The 27,930-nt window shown below is 48.1% G+C and overlaps 1 protein-coding gene across 2 annotated transcripts; it reads left to right on the top strand.

Moving 5' to 3' along the window:
* Positions 1–1,879: 1,879 nt before the first annotated feature.
* On the top strand, positions 1,880–25,238 carry TATDN2 (TatD DNase domain containing 2). 2 transcript variants are annotated; one of them, XR_003608905.2, is made up of 8 exons: positions 1,880–2,369; positions 2,484–2,891; positions 10,426–10,917; positions 16,038–16,931; positions 20,810–20,937; positions 22,433–22,616; positions 22,810–22,907; positions 23,031–23,116. XR_003608905.2 is itself a non-coding variant. In XM_028101649.2 (8 exons), exons 2-7 carry the CDS (start codon positions 2,490–2,492, stop codon positions 23,169–23,171), a joined length of 2,241 nt encoding a protein of 746 aa, XP_027957450.1. In that variant the 5' UTR covers positions 1,880–2,369; positions 2,484–2,489; the 3' UTR covers positions 23,172–23,199; positions 23,381–25,238. The 2 variants fall into 2 exon arrangements, 1 of the variants encoding a protein (XP_027957450.1); XM_028101649.2 differs by lacking the exon at positions 22,810–22,907 and adding an exon at positions 23,381–25,238 and having other exon boundaries at positions 23,031–23,199.
* Positions 25,239–27,930: the final 2,692 nt, after the last annotated feature.

Here is a 27,930-nt window from a genome sequence, read left to right as displayed (position 1 = left end):
CACTGTGATGCCTTTCTATGAATCCTCAGAAGGAAGGCCTTTTTTTCTTTTTTTAGTTAATAAATGCACATGACCAAAAAAATCCAGTAGTACAAACGATTATGTGGTGGAAAGCAAGCCTTTTTTTTCCACTGAGATTTTAGTGTCTCCCTTCTGCCCACAGGCAACCACTGTTCCTAGTTTGGGGTATCGTTCCAAAGATGATGAAAATTTTATCTTTTTGCTTAACTAATCTAATCAATCATTAGATTTCCGAGTTAGATTGAGCTGAAGACAGTTGGAATTTCTGGCTTCAGCATGGGTATATGTTTTCACATCCTTTTTGGCCATTCTTCCTCAGTAATACTTTTGGATTACTTTAGTCTTTTTGCCTGGTATTCCTTTCTAAGGATATTCCATAATTTGTAGGACTAGCTTCCAATGCTAGATTTTGAGGTGGTTTTTCATTCTTGTAACTTCAAATGGTGCTGCCTTCCAAAGAGGTTGTACTAATTTACACTGAATCAGGTCTGGGAATGCATTTCCCCACATCCTCAGCTACAAAGAGTATTATCATGCTTTTTGATCGACAATTAAAAGGTAAAAATTTATAATTTTACTTGTATTTTTAAGTGACAAAGGTGGAGCCATTTTTGTAATTTGCATCTGTTCCTTGGTTCATTTGTGTTTCCATTTTATTTTTTTAAGGTTTTATTTTAATTCCAGTTAACATGTTTCCATTTTAATACCTAAGTATCCCATAAAGAAAGTTTCATCAGGTGCCTGGGTGGCTCAGTAGGTTAAGAGTCTGCCTTGCGCTCAGGTCATGATCTCAGGGTCCTGAGATCGAGCCCCACCCACATCAGGCTCCCTGCTCCCTATCCCTTTGCCGCTTCCCCCCTGCCCTCTTTCTTTCTGTTAAAGAAGTAAAATCTTAAAAAAAAGTTTTTACATAGTAAGGACATTAGTCCTTTGTCATGTGTTGCGAATATTTTACTAAGTTTGTAACTTGTCTTTCAACTTTGGTATTTTTTGCCTGGCAAAAATTTCACATTTTACATTTTTGTGTAGCCTTTTTTTCTTTTTTTAAATTTTTTAAAAAATGTTTTGTTTATTCATGAGAGTCAGAGAGAGAGAGAGAGAGAGAGAGGCAGAGGGAGAAGCAGGCTCCCAAGGAGCAGGGAAGCCCAATGCGGGACTCAATCCCAGGATCCCGGGATCACGACCCGAGCTGAAGGCAGACGCTTAACCATCTGAGCCACGCAGGCGCCCCTGTGTAGCCTTTTTTTCCTGTGGCTCCTAACTTCCGACTCTGCCACTTTCTGGGTGTGTCACTTGCTCTCTATGAGCCACAGTTTCCTGCTCTGCAAATGGGGTCAGGATGTTGGTGTGGGTTCGAGGTGAGGATAGGGATCTGAACCCGTCTGGCTAAGCGGCAAAACGCTGAGGAGCGGGGAGCGTCACTCTGGGAAGGTGGTCGGCCGACGCCCCCAACCCCACGGAAGGCTGGCTGGGGGAACTGCGGCCCTGCCTAGCTTCGCGCTCTTCTGGCCCACGTGAGTGGCTCCGCCTCGCCTTGCTTCCGACCAATGCCTCCAAGCCTCCTGGCCAACAGGCGAGCTCCGTCTTGCTTGGAGTCCCGCCCCTTGCCGATTCGAGCAATGGGCGCCCTCCGTTCTGCGCAAGGCCCGCCCCCGCCGCACGCCGGGCCGCGGGCCGCAGGGCTCGTTCCGGGAGGCGGGCGCGGCGGAGGCCGGTGTGGCCGGAGCTCGGGCGGAGGCCGAGCTCGGGCTGCAGGACTGGGGCGGGAGGCGAGCAGGCGGCCGGGGAGGGACGTTCGGGACGTGGGGGCGGCGGGGCCGACGTCTGGGCGGCGGCAGGGACGGAAGGGGCAGCCGCGCGAGCCGGAGGGTGTCCCGTGGCGGCCGAGCGCGGTACTGCCGGCTCCTGAGGGGCGCCTCGGCCCCTCGGGCCCGGGGCTGGTCGGCGGGGCCGCGGGAGCAGGGCGGGCTGCGCGCCGTGTCTGGCTCTGCCCTGCGGCCCGCCCTCGCCATTCCGGGCCTCTGGGCCAGGCGCCCGCCAAAGGCTGTGGGTCCGGTCGCCATGTGTGGACTCTAAAGCGCCTTGTAGTCTTTTGAAGCGCTTTGACATCCCCGAAGGGCTCTGTATTGCAAACTAAATCGAAGCGCTTTGTAATCCCGGAAGCGCTTTGACATCTCCCTAGGAGCGCTGTGCAAACTGAAGCGCTTGGTGATCGCGGAAGCACGTTGTGGGTTTGGAAACCAAACCGACGCCCTTAGTAAATCTCGGATCGTTTTGACTAAGGCGAAGCGCGTTGGCATCTCCGAAACCTTGAGAACTGTGATGGGCAGTGGAAAGAAGGGGGAAAGGTCAGTGAGGCCCCTGACTCTGACCTTCTGGCTTGCCTTCCCCCAGGGGACCCAGGGTGGCGGGAGTCTGAAGAGGGCTGGTGTTGGAATCCAGGCCCCCTCTTTACCTTGCAGGTGCCCATGGCGTCGGAGCGGCGCAAGGTCAAGTACCAGTGGAGCAGCACTTCGGAAGGGTGTCCCCGCAAGCGCAGCTGCCTCCGGGAGCCCAGTGATGTGGCCCCCTCCAGCCGGCCAGCTCCTAGCTCTGCGTCGCGTTCAGGAGGGACCAGCAGCCCCAAGCGTCTGAAAGTCCAGAAGGAGGACGATGTGGCCTGCACGCCGAGGTTGCCCCGGGGCTCATCCTGCCGCAGAAATTCCTCCTCCTCGCATTCTTCCGGCGCAGGTGTGGGCGGGGCTGCCGCCAAAGGCTGCCTGATTCGGAGCACACGGGGATTCCTCTCGTCAGAGGGATCCCCGCTTCGCCCTGTCAACCCCTCTCCAGGAGAAATGGCTTCTCTAGAGGAGGAAGCCTGCAGCCTTAAGGTAGGTGGCTGCGACGCCTTGGAATCAGTGAAGCCCCTTCCACGTGGCTTGAGCTGTTGGTGGAAGGAGACTAAAAAGGGTCGTGTCCTTCAAGATCTTTGGGGTCTTCCCAGAGGTCTGCTTATCACAAACCCGGGGGACCAAGGGGGGTGGCCTACAGTGCCATAGAGAGGTAGTTTTCAAACTTGGCAGCACTTTAACACTACTTGGGAGGTTTGTGCCTGCTTCTCATTCCCATTTAATTGGGCGGGGTGTGGCCGGCGTTTCTAGATTTGTAAATGCTCCTCCAGTAAATTGTACTGTGCAGCCAGCCGGGCGGGAGGATAACTGCAGTAGAAGGTGCATTGCCTGCTCAAGAGACACAGACCTATTTATTTCAGTTGTAAATTTAAGGAATTGTGCCCTTGTACTTTGAACTTCTCTGAGTCACAGAACTGAGAATAAGAATTTGGTTCTTGGTGTAGCTTTTTACTGAAGTTACAGTTTCTAGCACCTTGGGGTTTTGCTTGGTGGGTAGGGTAGAGTTTGTTTTGGAGCTTAAACATTTAGTTCCCCTTTGGGAACATGCAGGAGGGTTTCTCAGAGGAGGTACATTTCCTCCACTGTTTCGTTTTATATGAACTTAAAAAAGGATAAAATTTTCCTGGTGAGGGAAAGTTGAACATGAGTCTGTGAGAAATAGAAGCAAGTGCAATTCATCTCTCATAGTTGGCTGTTTCCCTGGTGAGAGAGTACTAGCTAACGTTGCTGGCCCAAGTGTGAGCTTCATCCCCTTTTTCAGTCATATTTTGAACAAATACTTATTGAGGGCCTAGATCATCCCAGGAAAGTTCTAGTTGCTTGGGATTCTCCAGTAACAAAACAGATCACTGCCCTCTTAGTTTGTATTCCGGGTTTAGAGCTCTGGGCCTTAAGAGGTGAGGAGTTTTGTATGTGGAAGGGTGGAGGGAAAGTCTTAGTTGGGTGACATGGGCTGCCTTCAGATAAAGCGATCTTACAAAAGCAGTGAAAAAAGGCACTAAGGAACGTGTCTCTAAACTTCTGCGTGGTTAAATTATGTGGAGCTGAGAAACTAGGCTGTCCTTGGCTGTTTATCCTGGGGAACTCTTAGGTGAAGTGCTCCAAGTGTCCTCACCGTGGACCTCGCAGAACTCTTTATGGCACATGGGTGTGTTTTTTTTTTTTCCCAAAGATTTTATTTATTTATTTTAGAGAGAGCACGATCGGGATGCGGGGCAGAGGGAGAATCAGACTCCTTGCCGAGCAGGGAGCCCAACGTGGGCCTCAATCCCCGGACCCTGGCATCATGACCTGAGCTGAAGGCAGATACTTAACCGATTGAGCCACCCAGGCGCCCCTTGATTTTTTTTTTTAATAGTGATTTCAAAAGCTTTGTCTTTAGCATAAAAATACATATTGAATATGACTCAAAGGTAAATCAAGTAAATATGGGGCTTTGCCCATACAATTTAATCTTGTCATTAACCCTTCTTGATAGTTTTTCACTTGATTTGGGCACAGCATGAAATAATCTCAATTGATTACATTTGACTTCAGTGACAATTAGAGGTAGAATGAAGCCTTCCAAGAAGGGCAGGAATCTGCCTACTCTTCCAGGTGTACTGCATCCCTGGCTCAGGAACCAAGATTTGAAGGACTAGCCTTTAATCCAGGTGGGTCTAATTCTGTCTTGGGCCCATCTTTATCTTATTTGGGCCTAAGGGGTGTTTTTTGCCAAAATCAATTTAAATGGTTAAGCATGGAGCAATGAGTAGTCCAGTCCTGTGTCAGAAGTTGTGGGGTTAGTGCCTTGCTTTTAGTCAGTAAGCTCTTGAGGGTTACTGGGTGTCAAGTACTATGTTGGATTGTGGAGCCATGAGACTGCTTCTAGGAGAACACATCCTGGTGGGCGGGCTTGAGAAGTCACAAGACTGCCTCATGATGTGGTGTGTGGAGCATAAGAGCCCAGAATGGAGACTAGAGAGCTAGGTAGGGGGCCGATTGCAACTGGGCTTTAGTAGCCAAGGGAATTTGGATTTTACTCCAAGCCATTAAAGAGTCATGTAGAGTTCTATACACAGGGAAGGCAGATGTGCATTTTTGAAAGATCACTCATATTGAGTGAGGATAGAATATGGGGATGTTGATATTATTAATTCAAATTGTCCCTCTCTAGCACTGCTAAGGGCTCTGCCCTGTAGTGTTTGTTAGTTTGAAAACAAGGTACAGTACTTGACTCATCTTGATGAATTACGAAATGCCTTTCTTATCTTTTTCTCAGTCTGCACCTCTTCCCTTCATACTCTGCAGTCATGTCCAGCTTGTTTTTCTAGTAAGTCCTGAGTCCTGTCAGCAAGCACAGCCCAGTGGCACTCACAAAAATAGCACGTTCTCCCCCTTGGTCCTTCTAAGGTCCCCTCATTCCTACTTTTACCCACCTATCTACCTGTTCTTCATTTGCTCTGTAAATTTTGAGGGGTAAACGCTTGGCTTTGTGTGTGGGTCCCCCATTATCTGTCTCCTCCCCAGCCTCAGCACAGAGGTCTCAGCCAGGTCACAGAATATTCAGAGGGGAATGTTCTGGCTTTGGTAACAATGCCACAGACTGGGTAGCTTATAAATAACATAAATTTATTTCTTACAGTTTTGGAGGCTGGAAGTCTGCGATCAGGGGGCCAGCATGGTCAAGTGAGGGCCCTTTTCTGGTTTGTAGATTTCTCTTCTGTCCTCACATGGCGGAAGGGGGGCAGGGGAGCTCTCTTGGGGACTTTTAGATAGGAGCACTAGTCACATTCATGAGGGCTTCATGTTCATGACCTAATCACTTCCCAAAGGACCTAATACCACCTTCTTGGGGTTAGATTTCAACATACGAGTTTTGGGGGAACCCATTCAGAGGATAGCTAGACTGGGCAATTTAGATTCACTAGAGATTGCTGCTGGCCAGCCTCTTACTGTTTGTTCCTTATTTCCTCTAGGACAATTGTTTGAGCGGTTTTCTCAAATTCTAATGGTAGCTGATGATCTTCGTTTCTTCTGTAGAAAAAGATTAAATTTGTCTGTTGTGAGCACCTTTCACCTACCTTATATTATTAGTCTTTAGTATGACCTCCTTCATTCCTACATTCACTGTAGGGAAGAAACACTGGAAGGGAAAATTGGAGCATTTATGATGTGATAGACTTCCATCAAATAGAATTCTCAATGTTTGAGCCATAAGCTCTCACATAATCCTGAGAGTCTTATGAAATAGGCAGTATTATCTTTACGTGTCAGTTAACAAATATTTACATATTGGTTAACAAATATTTGAATACCTAGTATGTGTAGGCGCTGGGAAAGGAGACTCAGAAATGTTAAGTAACTTGACCAAGGCCATCTAGCTTCTATGTGGCAAAGCTGTGCTATCCCAGATCAGTGGGACTTCAAAGCCTGCATTCTTAGCACTGTGGCCCTCTGAGCCCCTGTTCTGCCCCAGACTAGTGTTAGTGTGAGGGGTGGAGAGACGAAGAGGGCAAGATCCTCCCCCTTGAGGAGCTCTCTGGTGGTACAGGGTGGTACAGGCCCAGACACAAGAAGCCATTGTGTATCTTTGCTCTCGAATGACAGAGCTTTCCTGTGTGATCCTGGTTCGTGCGTCTTCACCCCGCAGATGTCCGGTGCTTGGGTGGAAGTCCATGCTAGGAGTTAGAGGTGCGAAGAGGAAGGCAGTGGTTGAGGCACTGAGAAGTCCTTCATCACAGAGCATTGTGTGGAATGCTGTAACAGGGGCATTTGAAGTACCAAGGGTCAGAGGAATGAGTGACTAATGTTGAGAAAGTCCTCACAGAAGAGGTGCTGTTAGAGTTCTGACAGACAGGGAGGAGGAGAGGACATTTCAGGCAGCGGAACAATGTGTGTCCAGAAAGTGTCAGGAAATGCTGCTGGTCTGAAGCACTTGGGAGCCGCCTGGTTCCTGAAGGTCCTCACTTCCCTTTTCTCCAGCCGCCCCTCTTCATTCCCGGGCACCTGGGTGTATGGACAAAGGTGGGAGAGGACGCTGGGAAGGAAGCTTGGGGTCCAGCCTGTGAACGGCTTCTGATGTCAGGCTCAGGAGTTGGGGAAGTTTCCTGTGGGCAAATGCAGAAGCACTGAAGGGTTTTAGCAGAGGTGTGGTGGTGGCAGATTCTAGAGCTCCTCTGGCACACTGCGGAGAAAAGATGGGACGGAGTAGGCAGGGAGCTGGGTACAAACTATTGAAATCATGCAGGCTGGCAGCGCCAAGCGCTGCAATAGCATCTCCACTGAGTCTTTGCCTCCTGCCTTCAGAGGCGCATAATTCACTAAGCAGCAGTGCCAGGAAAACGAAATCTCTCCTGTTTGAAGCCAGGTGGTTTGTCTCTTCTCTTGAACTTAAGACCTCGTCTTTACCTTTATAGCCTCCTCTCCACTTCTGAAGATCTTGGGTGACCTGGATCCATTTCAGGTCCTCATGGTCTTTGACATCACAGTCTTTGCTACTGTTGCTCAATTTTCGTATTTTCGCTATTCTCCCTTGGTTTCCAGGATATTAGGGGGAGCTTGAGTTTGCCTCCTGGTTCTGCCACTTACACGCCATGTGGCAGTTCCCCTCTCTCTACAAGAGGGATGACAGCCATGGCAGCTCTGGGAATTATAAGGCCACATGAAAACATAAGGTATGGGAGTGCCTGGGTGGCTCAGTTGGTTAAGCATCTGCCTTCAGCTCAGGTCATGATCCCAGCGTCCTGAGATGGAGCCCCATGTCTGGGTCCCTGCTCAGCGGGGAGTCTGCTTTTCCCTCCCTCCCTCCCTCCCTCCCTCCCTCCTCATCTCTCTCTCTCTCTGTCAAATAAGTAAAATCTTTAAAAAAAAAAAAAAAGAAAATGTAAGGTATGTTATTCTAATTCTAACCCTTTTTTCTCCGACAGGTACAGTCCTGGTCTTCACTACCAGGGTTGGCAAACCCGTGGTCCATAGGCTGAATGTGGCCCCCTAGGTCCTCAAAGTATTAGTATTTTGGAGATTTCACATTAAAAATATATGCCTCCGGTCCACACCTCTACCTTGAACTGGAGACTTGAGTGACCCTCTTCTGCTTCCCCACTTTCTACTCCCTTTTCCTATGTTCTTTTTCTCTCTGGCACTTTTCACTCTCCAACATATGTTGCCTTTCTTCTGGTTTTCCTTTCCCCTCACTACCTAGAATAGAAGGTCCAGGAAGCAGGTATTTTTGTATGTTTCATTGGATGCTAAACCCACAGATTCAGAACAGTGCCTGCTGGTGTATAGTAAGTGCTCCACAAAACATTGCTGGCTGAATGGAAAAGTGAATTCAGTTTGGCATTTCTTGTTTTATCTGAAAAACTGGAATCCATAACTCTGGGTCTATACTTGGAAGCAGCAGCAGTTGATTTGAAGTGAGGAGCTGTGACCCTTCAGAAGGTGCAGGGGCTCCTCCGTTTGTTGTCGACCTTGTCTTCCCATGTTCTCTACCCGGCCTGGGGCAGGGGTGGGAGGGCAAGGAGAGGGGTAGCTGGTCCCACAGGCAGAGGTGGAGAAGTCAAAGGGGCTTGGGGCCTTAAAGGATGAATAGGAGTTTATCAGGTGTAAAATGAGACTGAGGCAAGGGTGTCACAAGCAAAGGGAATTAGGTTTGCCCATGACGGTACAATGGGGATGCCTGAGGATGGCAGGTGGTTGGCAGTAGTGAGAGAAGCAGGCCAGGGGGAAGCAGGCTGAGACGTTGTGGCTGTGTCCCATAGGGTGTGCCCAGGGAATCTTCAGGGTTTTTTTTTTTTTTTTTAAAGATTTTTATTTATTTTTTGACAGCGAGAGAGGGAACACAAGCAGGGGGAGTGGGAGAGGGAGAAGCAGGCTCTCCACCGAGCAGGGAGCCCGATGTGGGTCTCGATCCCAGGACCCCGGGATCATGACCTGAGCCGAAGGCAGACGCTCAACGACTGAGCCACCCAGGCGCCCCTTCAAGTTTGTTTTTAATGTTTATTAGATTTTCTTCATAGGGAAAGGTATTTAAAAAAGAGGCTTATCATCTCCTTTCCCGGATAATCCCTGTAGACATTTTTTTTTTTTAAAGATTTTATTTATTTTTATTCATGAGAGAGAGAGAGAGGCAGAGGGAGAAGCAGGCTCCCAAGGAGCAGGGAGCCCGATGCGGGACTCGATCCCAGGACCCCGGGATCATGACCTGAGCCGAAGGCAGACGCTTAACCATCTGAGCCACCCAGGCACCCCCTGTAGACATTTTTTTAAAAAAGTCCACCATGTTAGAAAATTGAGAGAGGTTCAAAATGTAAGGTAAAAGCCACCTTTCCTGTCCATCTCATCAAAATTAGTAGCTGCCAACAATTTGAGTACTTCTGGTAAAAAATACTATGCCATACTACTGTCTAGATTTACATATTTCAAAAGGCTTTTTTAAAAACAAAGATAGTATGTACTTCTTGGAAAAAATTCAAATTATATGAGAAGTCTATAAAATAAGAGCATAAGCCCCTTTGTGTAACCACTCCCTTATTGATGGACATCTCTTGGAGTAGACTACTTTTCTTCGGTAGAGAAAAAAGATCAGCAAGCTTAGTGTGGAGTTCTTTCTCTGTATATTTGAGAGGGATTTAATACAAATGAATTTGAAGTGCAAGTTGTAGGGACTGTAGAAGGCCTTGGGATAATGGTCAATCTGGGTCATAGCTGGGGAAGTTTGGACTTAACTGCTTTCGAGATGATTCTAGGGATAGATTTGTGGAGCATTCTTACCCCAGGCTGGGAGTGGATTGGATCTGAGTTTCACAGTAAATTAACATTGAAAACAAATAGTCTAGTTCCTGGAATGAGTAAGTGCTCAGGGGAAGGAGGGATGGGGCTGAGACTTAACCTGTGTTTATGAGGAGATGATTAGGAGTCGGGGAGTAGTTACAGTCTCTGGACTGACCCTCGTGCATTCTCTGGGAGACCAGACACCTCCGGCACCGAGGTTTCAATTTGGGGGAAGGGGTTGGCAGAGAACTTCAATAAGGCCTGCACTCTGCTCTCAGGACTTGGGAGATTGGAGTCTGCTCCTCCCTGGGCCCTTGGGTCTTCTGGACTCTTAGATGTGGGATTGTGTTAGCTGGTTTCTAGAGACCCTTTTAGTGCTGAAGTTTTGAGCTGCTCTTTTGCTTGTGTGTGTGCTCAAGTGTGTGGTAGTCCTTGGCCTCAGGGAGCTTAAAGTTTAGTGTTACTAGACTGTTCATTTCTCCGTTCATTCCTGCCTGCTGCAGTGTTGAGGGTATTACCTGATGAGCATGAGAAAGTGAATAATAAAATGGCAGCAATTCAGGCCCTTCTACAGTGGCACTTCTCAGTGGGGTGGGATGGAATCCTCTGGGAGAGAATCTTCATCTTAGCCACCATCACCTTCCCTGCGATTGGTGCAGCCGCCACTGATTTATAATTTGCTGAGTGCTTCCTATACATAATCGCCCTTTGGATAACCCTTTCACGAACTGAGATTTTTTTTTTTCCTCCCCGCTTCCAGGTTGATTCAAAAGATAGTTCTCGTAACTCCACAAACTCTGAATTTGCATCTGAAGCGGAGGGTCAAAATGATACAAATGAGGAACCAAACAAGGTGCAAAAAAGGAAGAGGGATCGATTTCGAGACCAGGGCTCTACGGTGATCTACCTGAAGGCTATCCAGGGCATCCTGGGAAAGTCGATGCCAAAAAGGAAGGGAGAGGCTGCCGCGAGGGCAACACCGAACAAAGGAGAGCGTCCCAGCTGTGGAGAAGGGCCAGCCAGGAGTGTCACTGTGTCTCCTCAGAAAGGGAAAGAGTCAGCCCCGGAGGTGAAAGCAGAGGACGAAAAGGCTGTGCCAGAGAGGAGCAGTTTCTGCAACAGGAGAGTGGTGATAGACCCTCAGGAGAAACCCAGCGAGGAGACAGCTGGTGACCGAAGGACAGTCATTGACAAACGTTCTCCAGCCCTCGAGTTTTTGGATGACTCCGACTCTCATTTAGAAAGCCAGAAGGTGAGTAGAGCTTATACCAAGCGTGGAGTTTTTAGTTCTCTTGACGATAAGTATTTGGTCTTTCTAGTTTGATCCCGAGTGTTACTCACTAAAAGCAGCACGTTACTTACCAAGGACTCCAGGACCAACTGATGGTTCTTTTCTAAAATACCGTTCCGAGTTACTAAGAAATCTCAATTCAGTGCTGTCTCTCTCTTTTTTTTTTTTTAAATTTAGAATTTATATGTTGCTTAGGATATGCATTTGCCTGCCCTAACAAAGGCCAAAGGCTTAAAGAAAATAGAAGTTTGGCTTGAGGAGGATGGCTGCACGGTGTCAGGGACCCTGGTGCCATCTGTCTTGATGCTCTTCTGCATCAGCCTAATCTCCGTCTGTGGTCTGAGTGGCTGCTCTGATAGGACCCTGAGGATGTTACCTTGACATTCCAGGCGGTAGAAAGAGGAAAAGAGAAGAGGAAAGTACACTTCCTGCCTTTTAAGAGCTTGACTCAGAAGTCCACATCATTTTTGCTTTTAGCTATTGACAATCTAGAAACCTGGCCAACACCTAGCTGCAAGGGAGTCTGGAACATTAACTTTCATCTGGGAGACTTATACCCAAATCACTCTTACTGCTCTTGAAGGAAAGAATGGTATTGGAGGGAAAATAGCAATTTTTAACATAGTTTATAACTGGGGGGGAAGGCATTCCTCTGTTGTAGCCATCTCTGCTTGTATTTACTTATGGCTCTTAGTGGCAGCTCCTTGAATCTCTTCAGCTCTTTCTTCTAGTACTTACCTCCATATTTCTAAGTAATCTTGCACTGTGTATTGATTTTCCAGTCGTAGACCTCTGTGGACTGCCTACTTAGAAGGTGGGAATTCAGTTCTCCACACTAACTTTGGCAGCACCATACCCACGAGCCTGGGACTTCTCCTTTTAGCAGCTCCCTGTGTTGTTGTCATACAGTTTTTGGCTACCAATGGTACGGTAGGTGAGCACTGAGTGTTGGGATCAGACAATTTGGGTTCCCACCTGAACTGTGATGATGAGAAAGCTACTTAACCTCTTTGGGCCCCAGTTTCTTCTGTGTAAAAAGTCACAGTTCTTGAAATCTTACTATGGTTAAACAAATAGAGGGATCAGCACACTTATTCTGTAAAGGGCCAGATAATATTGTAGGCTTTGTGGCCTCTGTTGTAACTATTCAGCTGGGCTGTAGTGGCATGAAAACAGAGACTTAAGTGAACGGGCCTGACTGGGTTCCAGTGAGATTTTGTTTACACCAGTAGACAGTGTGTTGGATTTGGCTTGTGGGCCTCAGTTTGCTGAACCCTGAACGATACATGAAAACACTTGGCTCGGTGCCTAAGTGTATAGTAGGACTTCAGTAAATGTAAGTTTAAAATTTACCATATTGGTGAGAATGTAAGGCAATCATGAACATAGGTAATGTCCCATTTTCTCAAAAAGAAAATCCAAGGGCTGCCTGGGTGGCTCAGTTAAGCATCTGCCTTCGGCTTGGGTCATGATCCCTCTGCCTGCCATTTCCCCTGCTTGTGCACTCACACTCTCTCTCTCTGACAAATAAATAAAATCTTAAAAAAAAAAAAAAAAGAATAAAGAAAATCCAAAAACCTTTTCTTGGCCATCTTGACCATATAAGCCTTTCAAGGACTTAGATGACATAATTGTAAGTCTGTTTATGGTATGTATTTCTAGTGACACATGCATTTTTGGATTCATAATTTTCCCCACTCCGCCATTTTTCCCACTCTCACATTTCATTAAATAATTTTACTGAAACTTCACATGTCTTTGACATGGTCTTTGTTGTCCCTGGGGTTCCCTTTTGAGTCATGTAGCATGATTTCCTGAACTTCCCTGATAATAAGAATGAGAGAATCTGACTCAGGTCTGAGGTGGGATGTGGGAATCTGTGTTTTTACACAAGTACCCTTGGAAGACAGAGAAATTTGGGAAGCAACCAGAGGACGTCATCTACCCTTTCTTCTGATTTGGAATTTTAACTTTTTATTATAGAAAATTTAAAACACTTAGGAAAATTATCCATACACCTGTCAACTCATCTTCAACAATGAATTTACTGCTCATCTTGTCTTACCTTTTTTTCTCTCCACAAATTTTTTTGTTGTTGTTAATAAAGTAAGCTCCATACCCGACATGGGGCTTGAACTCACCACCCTGAGATGATGAGTCACATGTTCTGTGGACTGAGCCAGCCAGGTTCCCCTCTCCACAATTTATTTGGAAGCAAATCCCAATTACTGTATCATTTCATCCATAAATACTTCATTGTGAATCTTCCAAGAGGTACAGTGATCTTTAGAAAAAAACAAGCATAATTACAATTTTGTAACCAATATTTGTTTCCTTTTGGAGTATAGGTAGCTGTATGGAAGGTTAGTATAGACAGTAGAAACAAAAAATGTTTTATTAGACCACACACACCCCCCACACACCCCCACATGCCCCCCCCACGTCCCCCCACACACGCCCCACACCCCTACACTCTCCCACACCCCCCACACACACCCCACACACACACACCCCACCCCCCCCACACCCCCCACACCCCCCACACCCCCCACACCCCCCATACACCCCACACACCCCACACACCCCACACACCCCCCACACCCACCCCACACCCACCCCACACCCACCCCACACCCACCCCACACCACACACACACACACACACACACCACACACACCACACACACATGCACACACACACACACACACACAATCCTTAACATCAATGGTCCAGTCATTGATTAAATAATCCTGTTTGTTTCATGATATTTTTAATTTGTTTAAAACAGTTATCCAAATAAGAGCCGTATGTGGCAATTTCTAAATATCTCAAGTCTCTTAGTCCCTGTAGATTCTCATTCCCTCCCATTGTGGTGTAATTTTTCTGTTGTAAAAATAGGACATTTGTCTTGTAGTTTTCTGCAGCCAAGATTGTGCTGATGAGATATAGCACTTTTTGAATCCATGTATAATTCTGTCCCTGGAAATTTATGCCCAGTTGCCAATAGCTGTTCCTGTCACACTCAGGCACTTTGTGGTTCATTTTTTTCTGGAAGTATATTTTGGGATTGTTACCATGTAGCAACTTCCAGTTATTTTTCAGGTTACTTTTTGAGTAAATAATATTCTCATGGTTCGAAAATAAAAAATAAAAGCTATTTAGTGAAAAGTAGCTTTCCAGGGGCGCCTGGGTGGCTCAGTTGGTTAAGCAACTGCCTTCGGCTCAGGTCATGGTCCTGGAGTTCCGGGATCGGGTCCCGTGTCGGGCTCCCTGCTCAGTGGGGAGTCTGCTTCTCCCTCTGACCCTCCCTCCTCTCATGTGCTCTCTCTCTCTCCCTCATTCTCTCAAATAAATAAATAAAATATTTAAAAAAAAAAAAAAAAAAAAAAAAGTAGCTTTCCAGCCTGGTCCTTTGTTACCCTATTTCTCAAGTATTTTTCCAGTGTCTCCTTATGTGTAACCACTTAGCCATATTGCTTTTTTTTTAAGTGAATTTTTCATTATATGAATTGTATTTGCTTATACAAATATTTTTAGGAAAAGAGCTTTGTAAGGCCTGTTGCTCAAGCCATCTGGTCCCTGTGGGTATAGATGGTTTCATTAACCAAAAGAAACCAGGGCCCTTAAACAGTCTTCTTTGCATGAGTTGAGATCCCTGTTTTTACTGTATTTCTCAAACCTGATTTGCATGCAAGTGACATGGGGACTTAAATACAGAGTCCTTGGGACCTGTTGAATCACAATATCACAGATGAGGGTGGGGTAGCTTTAAAAAGCCCTCAGTTCTGATGTGAAGCTAAATTCAGGAGCCATTGCCCCATTTATTCTACAAATTAAATCATCATTTATAAGCACAGTATGCTAGGCACTGTTGTAGATGTCTGGGAGACACGAGTGAAGAAAATAAAAATTCCTGCCCTTGAAAACTTCTGTTCTAGCAGGACTAAATTGATTTAATGTAATGTATAGCTGGTCGATCCATTTACTGTTGCCAGGCAGTGGCTTAAACTAAATGTTTTATTTTGCTCTCAATTTTGTGAGTGAGGAATTCAGAAAGGTCTAGACAGGGCAGGTCTTGCTTGGGGGTTGGGGTGGTGTATTCTCATGCTTCTGACACTCCAGTAGCCTGGCAGGAAGGGCAAGATGCTCACTCACGTGGCCGGCAGTTGAAGCTGGCACCTATAGGTGACCTCTTGAGAATGTGGTGGGCGTCAGGGTGGTCTGGCCTCTTCCCTGGTGGTTGGCTTCCCTGTGAGGAACAAGCTGACAGAACCAGGGGGAAGCCACGAGGCTGTTCGGACTGCTGCTGTGTTCTGCTGGCTACACGCAAGTCACTAGATTGGCCCAGGTTCAAGGGGAGGGGAAGGCTCACAACCCCACCTCTCAATGGGGAGTAATGTAAAGCGAATTTGCAGACACATTTTAAACCCACCATGACTATGTGGTTTTGCATTTGAAATGTTAGAGACATGGTAGAGTTGAGGTATGTTGGGTGCTGCTCTTCTCTAAAATTCCCAGTACACAGTGTATTCTAGAGAGAGCAGTTTTTCTCCAAAGGGATCATTCAGAAAGGGAGTACAGGTATGACATCCCCTGTAAGGATGATACTCTTTTTTTTTTTTTTCCCCAAGATTTATTTATTTACTTTAGAAAGAGTGAGAAGAGTGCAAGTGTGTGGCAGGGAGGGGCAGAGGCAGAGGGAGAGAGAATCTCAGGCAGACTCCCCACTGAGCCCGGAGCATGACATAGGGCTCGATCCCATGACCCTGAGGTCATGACCTGCCGAAATCAAGAGTTGGCCGCTCAACTGACTGAGCCACCCCCAGGCTCCCCTAAGGTTGGTATTCTAAGACTTTGGTCACAAGTTTATTCCCTGAACCTCATACGACTGCTTATAGCTGTAATCTGGCTCACATTCTAGAAATTAGGAAGCCAGGCAACAAAGTAAGCTAATGAGCCAATGCAAAGCCTTCACCATGGCCAGAAAAGCAAGGCGGAGTTTATGTTCTTCTGATGACTTGAGCATGAGAGGCCGTCTTCACACAGGAGGGCTCACCCATCATTTGTTTTCTTTTCTGCAGCCTAAAGAAAGGGAGGTGGTGATAGAGCACACCTCTTCAGGAAGTGACTGGTCTGACGTGGATGAGGTCTCCACAGTCAGATTCTCTCAGGAGGAGCCCAGCTCGCTGAAATTCTCCACAGTTCTGGAGCCTTCTGCCTTCCCCACTGACTATGTCATGTACCCGCCTCATTTGTACAGTAGCCCGTGGTGTGACTACGCCAGCTATTGGACCAGCAGCCCCAAGCCTCCTGGTTATCCGGCTGTGGGCGGTGGCGGCGGTGGCGGCAGTGACCCGCTGCAGGCAGGGAGGGGCAGCCGGGGCCTCCTGAGTGATTATTCCCCTGACTCTACAGTGAGCTCCCAGAACACCTCCAGAGACCAGGAGGTGACCGAGGAAGGCAGATCCCAGAACGCTCGTTTATTTCGTTTCTCCAGAAGCTCAGAAGAAGAAGAGGTGAAGGAGAAAAGAGCACTCCAGGAGGAGGCGCCGCCCCGTCCCTGCGGAGGGCACGCATCTAGCTCCCTGCCAAGGGACCATCGGGAGTCAGGCCTAGAGGAGGGTTTCATTGATACCCACTGTCACTTGGACATGCTGTATTCCAAGTTGTCTTTCAAAGGTTCCTTTACCAAGTTCAGAAAAATTTATAGCAGCTCCTTCCCTAAGGAGTTTCAGGGCTGCATCTCCGACTTCTGTGATCCTCGGACACTGACAGATTGCCTGTGGGAGGAGCTGTTGAAAGAGGATCTGGTTTGGGGAGCCTTTGGCTGTCATCCTCATTTTGCACGTTACTACAGTGAGAGTCAAGAGAGAAATCTTTTGCAAGCATTAAGGCACCCCAAGGCTGTGGCATTTGGGGAAATGGGCTTGGATTACTCGTACAAGTGCACCACGCCTGTCCCGGAACAGCACAAGGTAATGCGGCTCTCCTTAGTTGGCTCACGGTTTCAATTCCTCTCTCAGTTGTTGAACCTAACAATAAAGGTTTCTCTACTTTCAGATCTAGAGAATTTAGAACCCTTAAAAATATAATTGCTCTTGTCCAGACCATCGAGATGTCACTTGTCAAATGCTTCACCAACTATTTCTTTATTATGTAGGAGAGGGGGATAGTTCCTCGTCTGTGACATCTTATGGCTAATGATACAGATGGCAAGACATCTGTTTTCCTTCCTTCTTGGGAAACAACCAGTTGTACGTTTGTTTAATTAAACTGTATTTTTTATTCTGGTTTTAAAGTTAAGTGTGCCCATAGAATATTTGGAAAATATAAAACTGTAATGAAGAGAATGTCCCATCCCACCAGAGATGGCAACTACTATTTTTTGAGCATGGACATTTGGCATGGAAGGGTGGTTCCAGCATTTCAGTGGAAGTTTCTGATTTGGGAAGGAGCAGGATGAGGAGAACGACCCTCCCACCCTGTCACTGCTCACACTGCCAGGTTGCCTTTGTTCTAGAATTTGTCGCGTGCAGTCTTCTGCTGATGCCTGGTGTGCTGGGTCTGTGTGCCTAGTATGCTCCAGGCCTTCGTGAGGTGGTGTGTGGATGCCCACCTGGGCAGACAGAATTTGGCAAGCTGGCTTTCCCTTTGGTGCTGTCCCCAGCCCAGTTGGGTCAACCTCTGCTGTACACTGATGCTGGGCCCCACTGCTCCTGGCATCTGTGGTTAATTGTGAATTAAGAGAGGGGAATCTTCTAGAGGCAAAAATTTCTTAATTTTCCCTTGACCAAAGAGAAAATTCAGAGAATGTGTGATACTCTTCTGACAAAGCAGAAGACTCTAGATCTTTATACACCTTTAGGAGATGGAGATTCCAATTTGCATACAGTTGTCCATGGCAACCAATAGGCACACAAGGCTTTTTTTTTTTTAAAGATTTTATTTATTTACTTGACAGAGACACAGCGACAGAGGGAACACAAGCAGGGCAGTGGGAGAGGGAGAAGCAGGCTTCCTGCCGAGAGGGGAGCCCGATGCGGGGCTCGATCCCAGGACCCTGGGACCATGACCTGAGCCGAAGGCAGACGCTTAACGACTGAGCCACCCAGGCGCCCCACTAGGCACGCAAGGCTTAACAGTTGATTTAAATAAGAAACAATTTCAGGTGTTCAGATGCTTCGGAATCTTTGGATCTCATTTATTTTATTTTTAAAAATATTTTTATTTATTAGAGTGTGAGAGAGAGAGCATGAACGGGGGAAGTGTAGAGGGATAGGGAGAAGGAGACTCCCTGCTGAGCAGGGAGCCCAATGCCAGCTGATCCCAGGACCCTGGGATCATGACCTGAGCCGAAGACAGACGCTTAACAGACTGAGCCACCCAGGCGCCCCCAGAAGGATCTCAAGATGAGTTCTCTAGGACCTGTTGAGGTTACTAAATTTGGAACAGGATGATTTTGACTTGATATACTTTCAGACAGGTAGGTGGGATTTTATTTGTGTGAATGTTTCCAGTTTTCTACTTTCTACTACTATCTAATGAGTTTGTAGTGTAAATAGTGTTTCTGTTCAGAATTAGGTACACATTCACACAACCTCTTGCCTGTCCAGAGTTCCCTTTCAGTACTAATATTAGGAAGCTTGAGTTTCTGGCTTGAGGTGGTCATTTATTGTCAGAAGTGAATGGAAAAATAGCTAAATTTGAAGACCTAGTGAACAGATTTTTAAGAAAGAAAAATATTTAGTATTCAACTTTCCTGGCTTGTTTCTCTGGCTCAAGGCAGGTGTGGTATGGAAAGAAGGACAGTTGAGAAATGGATGCACTGAGGCCACTGGCAGGAGGAATGGCCTTGTATTTAACTGTATAGATGGGTGTTTATGGAATGCCTGCCGTGTGCCAGGAAATGTGCTGAGTATTTCACTGTAACTTTTTCCTTGATTAAATTATTATGGTATCAGAACTTCATATAGAGGCACATAGGGCACACCGCACCACAGACTGAATTGGAAGTTATCACAGAGGGTGGTGAATAAAATCTTGTGGCTCTCCCCTGGCTTGGTGAGATAGGACTCAGGACTGGAAAAGGGGGATTCAGAGGAAAGAAATTGCTGGCAGCGGGAGGGCAGAACTCCCTGTAGAGGATGGAGGATAAGATATTTCTGTAGAACACTAAAGACTCCCAGGATGCACGTTGGGCTCCTTGCTCAGCGGGGGGCCTGCTTCTCCCTCTGCCTGCCACTCCCCCTGCTTGTGCATTCTCTCTCTCTGACAGATAAATAAATAAAATCTTAAAAAGAGAAAAAAAATGGAATCTCTGGCAGCCTCCTGCCTCTGTAGGGGTCTGCGGAGGGCAGGTGTGCTAGGAGGGGATCCAGCCAGCTGTAGATACTGGAACTAGCCCAGCCTTAAAGCCTCTACCAAGCATTCTAAGATTTTGGTGTCAGTGGTCTTTTTCTTTCTGTTGAAAACACAGGTTAAACAAGAATGACATCAGAATTGTTACTGGCTCAGTGTCACTCTTTGGAGAAGAGGTAGCACAAGCGTCAGACTTGAAAATGCCATTCTCAAGTGAATATCACAGGGCTCGAAGTACCGGCAGTATTTTATTTGATGTTAAAAATGCAAACATGGATTATATTCCACAGTTGAAAACTGCTCATGGAAACATGAAGTTTAAGATGAGGTCATTTGTTTATAATGAATTAATACTGTGTTCTTCTAAAGCTGGACTTGTTAGAGGAAAGAAGTCCTAGCCCCCCCTTTTTAAAAAAATTATTTTTATTCATTTTTTTTAAGATTTTGTTTATTTGACAGAGAGAGAGTGGGAGCAGGAACACAAGCAGGGGGAGTGGGAGAGGGAGAAGCAGGCCTCCCGCCGAGCAGGGAGCCTGATGTGGGGCTCAATCCCAGGACCCCGGGATCATGACCTGAGCCGAAGGCAGACGCTCAAGGACTGAGCCACCAGGGCGCCTTCCTAGCCCTTTTTTCATTTAAGTTACAATATGTGTATTTTACTAGTGACTTGCCTTTTTTTTTTTTTTTAAGAAAAAAAAGGGTTAGGGGCGCCTGGCTGGCTCAGTCAGTAGAGTATGCGACTCTTGATCTTGGGGTTTTGAGTTCAAGTCCCATGTAGGGTGTAGAGATTACTTAAAAATAAAATCTTACAAAAAAAGAAGAAAGTTAAAAAATGGAAGGTAGTATACCAGTAGGTATTCACCTAGAAGGGTATCTGATTTTGGTTGAGTAAAGAAAGTAAGTTGGAGAAAATATGTAATTTCCATTCTTTCAAGTATTTGAGCACCTTCTGAGACCCCGGTATTGTGCGAATGTGTGTGTGAGTGTGTGTGTGCGTGTGTGCTCAGGCACACACACAACTCTTTGGAAAATGTGTGGAAGGTGATTACTTCTTGGGAGTAGGAGTAGAGGTGGGGACAGTGAGGGGAAGGACATGTAAGTCGAACTTTATGTTCCTGAGCCCTGCCCTGAAACCCCACATAGGCATGGCGTAGTGGTTGCCATGTGCAGTGCCTGGGTTCAGGTTTGAATTGTGGTGCTCCAGCTTACCAGCTGCAGATTACTTGACCTCTCTTGGAGCCTCTTTTTCTTGACTGCGTGGTGGGCTAACAGCAGTAACCTATCTTGGGGCACTTGTAAGGGTCATGTTAATAATACACCAGAAGTGCTCTGAGCACTACCTGTAGTAAGCATCCCATAAGTGTGGGCTATTATTATAATACATTATATAGTCTGCAGAATTGGAGACAGTGGGGGTGCCTGTTGGCCTGGGTGTTGTGGGGCTGTAACAGACTTCTGACGTGGCTCTAACAGGTGTCCCCTTGCCTTCTCCCAGGTGTTTGAGAGACAGCTGCAGTTGGCCGTGTCTCTGAAGAAGCCCTTGGTGATCCACTGCCGAGAAGCTGACGAAGATCTACTGAACATCATGAAAAGATTTGTGCCCTCAGACTACAAGATCCATAGGTTAGAAGGCCGGAGCTCCGGTGGGCAAATGAGACGAACACTTCCTTCTGTGTAGGACGTTAGTTGGAAAAAGGAAAACCCAGTGAGGAGAAGATGATAGTATTCAGTCTTTGTGATATAGTATCTTCTCTAAAGATTAAGTATTAGGTTGAACCATATGAAATTTCTGATTTTGGCCATTTTTTACTTACAAAATGGCAATTTCATATGGTTTGAGCTAATATCCTAAATCACCGGTGAGCAAGAAGGGGACTTTCGTGACCCTCATCCCTGGTGGCAGGCTAACATGAAGTCTGAGCACTCCGAAATGAGGGCTCTTGATCTGGGGAGAGGCCACTGTGTTGTGACTTAGCGCGCAGATATCATTCCAGGGCATCCACAAAGAAATTCTTTGCTTTTGTGAATTTGAAATTTCATTTTCCCCCAAGAAAATTCAGTATGTGTTTAATCTTAATTGTATCTAGGGGCTCTTAAGTTCAGTGTGGTAAACTCTTGATCTCCTACTGTGTGCCTGTCATGGGTGTTGGCTCAGGGCCCCCGGGAGCAGCTGTGGGAGGCAGACGAGTCATCTGGTGCAGAGCCCAGGGCCGAGGTGGGCATAAGGTGCTGTGGGAGCCAGAAGAGGGGCCATTAGCTTAGCTTTGCTGGAGAGGGGCCAGGAGGTGATGCCTGGGCTGGCTTTTTCAAGATGGGTGAGATGGGTTAACTGAAAAAAAACAGAGTCTAGGACCCAAATCAGGTGTTGATGGGCAGCAGAAGGCAGTGGACTATCAGGCCAGACTGCTGCCTTTCAGGTGCCCAAGCAGAGAGCATGACCTCTCTGACTGGTAGCACACACCAGAGATGAGATACAATCCCTTGGCTCTTCAGGGTGGGTTGGTTGGTTTCTCATGGCTTTGTCTTGGGATGGCTTTGAAGGAAATCTCATGGGGGCAGGTAAACCTGGGCTAAGATGGCTCAATGAAGTGTTGTGGCTGGGAGGAAGCCGTGAATTTTCAGATTGGTTAACAATATGTTGTGTACTAAGAACATGAGTAGTTACCAAACTCAGAGAAGATTCCCCTGTAGTCCCACTCCCTAATATCTTCCCTTTTTTGTTTCCTTCCAGTCCATTTGACTGCAGAAACATAATTTTTACCTATTGTAATTGTGATCTTGGAGGGACCACAGGCTTTAATTCTGCTTCTGTTGTGTTATAAGTGTACTCTGGCCCTATATTGTTCTCTGGTCCCTGTGGGGATCACTTGAAGTGGCTGTATAGGATTTGGCGCTCTGATGGGTTGACTGCTGAGCTTCAGTCACCAAGAGTCACCTTGGGTCTTACTGTGTTGGAACCAGCTCTTGTCTGGTTCCTGTGGAGTCCTTCCCTTGGGTGTAGCCTTTGTGTTTCTGGAAATGTGCCCACAGAAGAGAATTTGAGAGGGGAGTTGGGGGCTGTTGCAGAGGGTGCTGTGAGAGGGGCCCTGACCTGGAAACCCTCCCCTCCCCCCACCAGGCACTGCTTCACCGGCAGCTACCCGGTCATCGAACCCTTGCTGAAGCACTTCCCCAACATGTCTGTGGGCTTCACGGCCGTCCTGACTTACTCCTCGGCCTGGGAGGCACGGGATGCTCTGAAGCAGATCCCGCTGGAGAGAATCATCGTGGAAACGGACGCTCCCTACTTCCTGCCCCGACAGGTAGGGGTGTCATCAGGCTGAGTTGAAGTGGGGGTGGGGGGAGGGGGCCGGTCACCTTTGCAAGGTTGGCAGGGCCAGAGCCCCAGTGACTTCCAGGTCTCACCCTTGGCTGTGTAGACGTCTCCTTGTTGTGGCTCTGCAGAACCAAAAGTCTAGGGGGCTGAGAAGCTGAAGGGTAACCACTCTCTTCCAGGCAGTGCAAAGCCCTACCCTGTAGAGGGTAGTCCAAGGAAGCGTGGGACCCTGCTCACCCAGAGCCCCCCATGACTAGGACTCTCCCTGCACCTGCAGGTAAAGGGGTCTCTACAGGGCAGCCCCAAAGAGGTCCTTGCTGGGGAAGGGCAGGGAGGGGGATCTGTGTCAAGGCTGTGCGCAGAAGGCACAGTGATGTTCTGAATGCTTGATGTCTTCCAGGTTCCCAAAAGCCTCTGCCAGTACGCCCACCCAGGCCTGGCCTTGCATACAGTTCGAGAGATTGCGAGGGTCAAAGATCAGCCGCTCGCCCACACCTTGGCCACCCTGCGTGAGAACACCAGCCGCCTCTACAATCTTTAAGCAGAGTGGGTGTGGTCAGGAGAAAAAGGTCAGACTAGAAAAAGGTCATAAAAATCACATTATAGGTTTTTATAAAAATCAGGACAAAAATAGGTTTCTCTGCGTTTTCTTACTGTAGAGAATGTGAACATAGAGTGAGCATTAAGCCTGATCTGTCTTGAGTGAACTTGGTTTGGGACCTTCTTCCTTTTCTCTTCCCACCCCTCCAGGACAACCAGTGGCCTGACGGAAGATGGGCCCCGGGTCAGGAGGTGCCTGGAGAGCCTACTGGAACAGAGGAAAGCAGGACGGGATGTTTGCCTACGGGGAGCTGGCCGGTGGGGTGGGGTGCGGCGGAGCAGGGCGCCGGGGAAGGCTTGCCCCCGGGGCAGTCGGTGGAGGAGAGACAGGCCGAAGGGAGGGCGCCGCACGTCTGCCGGCCCCGATCCCCGCGCTCTGCAGCCCGCGGTTTTGAGCAGTCTTCACAGACGCCCTCCCCCGCGTCTGAGCACATGTGGGTGTGTAACTCGGCTCCTGGTGGTTCTCGGTTCTAAAAATGAACTCCCGAGTGGGAAACCTCCTCTGGGGGACGTTGGCTGGAGCCCTGTCTCGGAGGGTTCTGGTCCTGCCGCTGCAAAGTCCTCCCCCACCTTCCCGGGACGAGTCTTCAGTTCGGCTGCCCCACTGACACGTTGGCTCCGCTGGGGCATGGGAAGAAGACCACGGCTGCTGGCCTTGCTGGTTCCACTACCAGTGGCATGGAGGGGCTGGGGAGTCCTGGCCGATGGGGATGGGACAGACTGGGGGACTTGAGGAAGAGGGCCCCAGACAAGGGATTTCTGCTTACCGGTGACCCCAGGGCTGCAGCTCACTTGTGTTAGACTGAGAATGGTCCAGTTTGCAGCAGATGCGACCTCCTACTCTGCTGTCAGGGGGCTCCCAGCTGCCCGTTGGTCCATTTTTGCCCCATTCCCCTGGAGTACTGGACCAAGAATACTTCTGCCATGTGACAGCCCCCCCTGTGTGCCCCAACCAGGTTGAGAGGTAAACCAATTTAATTCTTCAGAACTCTGCCGGAGCTGCTCAGCCCCGGTCTCTGGCCTGTGCAGAGCAAGCAGGCCCGGTGTCTGCCTTCCAGTCCCCTCCCAGGGCTCTCCCTTGCCTTGGCCTTGTCCGTGTCCTTTCTCCGTGTTGGAAGTGAGAGGCTCTCCTTTGACTCTTGAGCAGTCGGGTCATCAAGTTCTAAGCTCTGTTCTGTTCCCTGCTGGTGTATCTGTTACAGGCCCTGGAAGGTTATGGTCGGGGGTTAAGTGTGAGGACACTCTGCACTTTGTCCAAAAGGATCCTTTACCCAGAGCTCCCACAGTGAGACAGGACACCCTGAGTCCCTTGTCTGTTTCTTGGAGGCCAGAGGCTTAAATCGTAAGACCCCATCCCTTAATGATGGATTTCTCTAGGTGTTTTCAGAAGGTGCATTTGAGCCTTGTAAGCGAAAAGGGAACGGACTCAATATTTCCTAGCTGGTATTTCCGTCTTGTCCCGGTACACCCGTCACTGGCCTGGGAAGTAGGCCCTGATTCATGTTCGACCTTCCACGGGTCAGCTGTGGGTTGTCTGTGCCTCCCGTTTGCCGGTGTGGGGAGTCGGGGGCTTGTTCTCCTGCTTGGAGGAATCGGAGGACTGAGTGTTTCAGAGTGCTTTATCGTCACCCCAATGAACTGCAGCCTGTCCATCCCCCTCACCACGAGCCCTGGATGTCAGTACTGCCCACACCGGCAGCGGATGGGCCTGCGCTGGAGGGTTCGGGGGGAGGACTGAGTGGATGTCCCCGAGCCTGTGTGGCCTCCCTGCCAAGGTAAAGCACAAGGTGCTATATACTTTCACCTCTAGGATTTAGATGGTCATTTCTGTGTGTCACACAGTGAAACATGACTTGTGTGGGTGCGAAAGCCGGTGGGCATTGTTTTTGATTTGAGTTTTGGCTGGCTGACGTGATTGTGTTTGCTGTGCTGCCAGAATGCCTCTGTGTCTCCCCCACCCCTGCCCCTTTTGGCCATCTCTTTCTGAAAATAAAGTGATTGGTCTTCAGCCAGCTCCTGTGCTCTCTGTGTTTGGTCACATTTCTCAGAGTGGTGACAACAAGTTGTAACCTGAGAATCATTGTACCCTGAGAATCCAAAGGTCTGGAGAAATTCTTGAGCGTACATATGTGTGTCTGCAAAATTAAAGTGGTAATAATACATGGTACCTTCTTACAAGTTCGGCCGCCCTTGAGCATTAACCCATTTCATTGCCTGGGAACTCGGGAGTAAGTACATAGGTCTTTTCTTTCCTCTTCCTCCCTCCCCCCGCCCCCCACTGCACTGCGGTGGGAAAAATGTGCACACAAGGGTGGTATTGACTGAATCCCTTGTCTTCGAGGGGGGGCTCTGGACCGTGAGCTCCTCTGACACCTCTGGGCAAACTTGGGGGAAGCCCCGGGTCACTACTTGAGGTCGGTCCTCTCATTTTGTGCTAAGGTATTAATGAATACTGGTGCACAAGCTGGAAGTAAACCTGGGAAAAGGAAGGCTGTGTTCCAAGAATGCTAAAGAAATCCGAAACCAGTGTTGATATGTCATCAAGACCCCATTATTGATGGTATATTTTCAGCAAAATCCCATCACTTTGTCTCTTCCATTCCTTCCCAGGTGAGCACGCAGTTGACTGCATCCGCTCGGTGATGGTCTCATTTGTAGCTAGAAATCTGCTGCTCTCGGCTTTTCTGGTGCTTCCATCTTTCTCTCTGTATTAAGCTTGGGACCAGTTACTAACTGTTTACCGTGAGCACTTTGATGTTTGTGTCACTGAGTTGTATAAAATCAGGGCACAGGGCCCCTGAGGTACATGGCGCTGGAACAGACTGCCCCCCCCACCGACAGAGACAGTGCAGGTGTTCATCAGTGAGTGGCCGGCCCCCCAGTCACACTGAGCACTCATTGGTCAGTGATGGCCGGGGTGTATTCAGATTAAGCAGCTAGCTTGGCGTGGGTCTCCATTCTTAGGGTCGCACACTGTCACAGGAATTTCTGAGCACACACCTGTAAGTGTGTAATCAGTTAAATACACGCGCTGTACTGTGTACTAGGTATATTACGGAACACCGAAGTTTACTAGAATTTTTTTCTCCAAGTATCTCACTCCCCACAGGGGTAAATATACCCTGTTTCAGAGAAACTTAAGTTAGTGGCATCATTAAATGAAGCATGGAGGTCTGGGTTTAAGAAAGCTGACATGGGGGGGCGCCTGGGTGGCTCAGTCGGTTAAGTGTCTGGCTTTTGATCTCCGCTCAGGTGCTGATCTCAGGGTTGAGTTCCAATCCCATATTGGGCTCCGTGCTGGGCAAGGAACCTACTTTAAAAAAACAAAAAACTGACATGGGACCATGGTTGAAATGCTACATTTTTTCAAGTGTTTCCTTTGCTAAATTTTATTTCTCTCAGTCACCCCACTCCAGGTTGACCCAATGTATTATGAAGGAATATGAGAAAAGAAGCCCCTTCGGTCGTAGGGCAAGGGAAGCAGTGACAGAGGCACAGACCCAAGTATGGTAGCTCTGGATAGGAGTCCGCAACATATTTGCTGTGTAACTTTGGAAAGTTACTTAATTTCTCTGAACTTCACTTTCCTCCCTCTTCAGTGGGCTTGTTGTGGAAGTTACCTGAAACTACACAGATTACATGTCTGTTGTGGAATAGTGTCCGGTGCACATCAGGAACGCGGTGGTTAGAATAATCGAATGCCTCCTACGTGCCTGGTGTCCATGTTCAGTCTTGACAGTAACCCAGGGAGGTAGGTGTTTTACGTGTGAGGAGCCTGAGAAGTTCAGTGTCTTGGTAGGGAATTCACATTTGGGTCTGAGTCTGAAGCTCCTAGCTTTCTATCCCATCATGCTCCCTGGCCCAGGTGAGAGTACCTGGGTGAGAGTGGGTGCTCAGCATCTATTTCTTACAGGAATGACCCAGGCAAGTCGGAGAGAATGCTGGTGAGTCCTTTGAGAGAGAGGAATAAGTCTTTGTCTTTGCTGGGGGAAGCATCAGGTGACCAGCATTCCCCTCAGGACCTGTCACCCATCCTGCCCGGAGCCCAGTATGTGCCTGCTACTTCACTGGGTCTCGAGCTGGCTCCCTAAATCACTTTGACCACACGTGGGCCTTGGATCCTCCTCTGGCTATTGACAAGTGGGCTGTGGGCCTGGTTAGTGATGATCAGAGTTGCAGCCCTACCAAGCGATAGAGCTGGGCTGTGGCTAAGCTCCAGGATGGCGTGCTGGTCTCTGCATCAGTGCCGGGTGCTGGCCATCTGGGGGCTGAGGAAGGTCCTTTCCCTCCACTTCTGCCTTTCTCCCTCTTCCCTCCCTTCCCCCACTTAGTTCACCTGTTCTCCAGTACCTTACATTCTTTAAATGGTTAATAAGACCTTTCAGTGTTACAGCTGAGGCTTAGAGGTAGATGCTTTCAGAAGCAAGGGCTTGGTGAGTCAAGTCCGAGTGTGGTCATACAGGCGGTGTATAGACATCTGAGATGCAGGTGCGTGTGGGGGGGCAGACACAAGGGATGGAAGTCTGGTTGACAGCGAGGCTGGGGCTAGAAAAATGGGGGAAGGTGAGTGAGAGAATGTTTTCTCAGTTTTGTTGAGGGTGTCACCTGGCCAGGTCTGAATTTTCTGTTTCCTATGGGAATTGGTACCTGTTCCATGCCAGGCAGCTAATCCAGTTCTGCCCTGTGCTGCCTGAATTGAG

The sequence above is a fragment of the Eumetopias jubatus genome, unplaced genomic scaffold (assembly GCF_037043125.1).
Source record: "Eumetopias jubatus isolate StellerSeaLion01/CBP00866 unplaced genomic scaffold, mEumJub1_p1.0 scaffold_1, whole genome shotgun sequence".
In the NCBI taxonomy this organism is placed as follows: domain Eukaryota; kingdom Metazoa; phylum Chordata; class Mammalia; order Carnivora; family Otariidae; genus Eumetopias; species Eumetopias jubatus.
The sequence above is the reverse complement of the archived record's forward strand: the minus strand, read 5'-3'. Positions and strand labels throughout refer to the sequence as shown.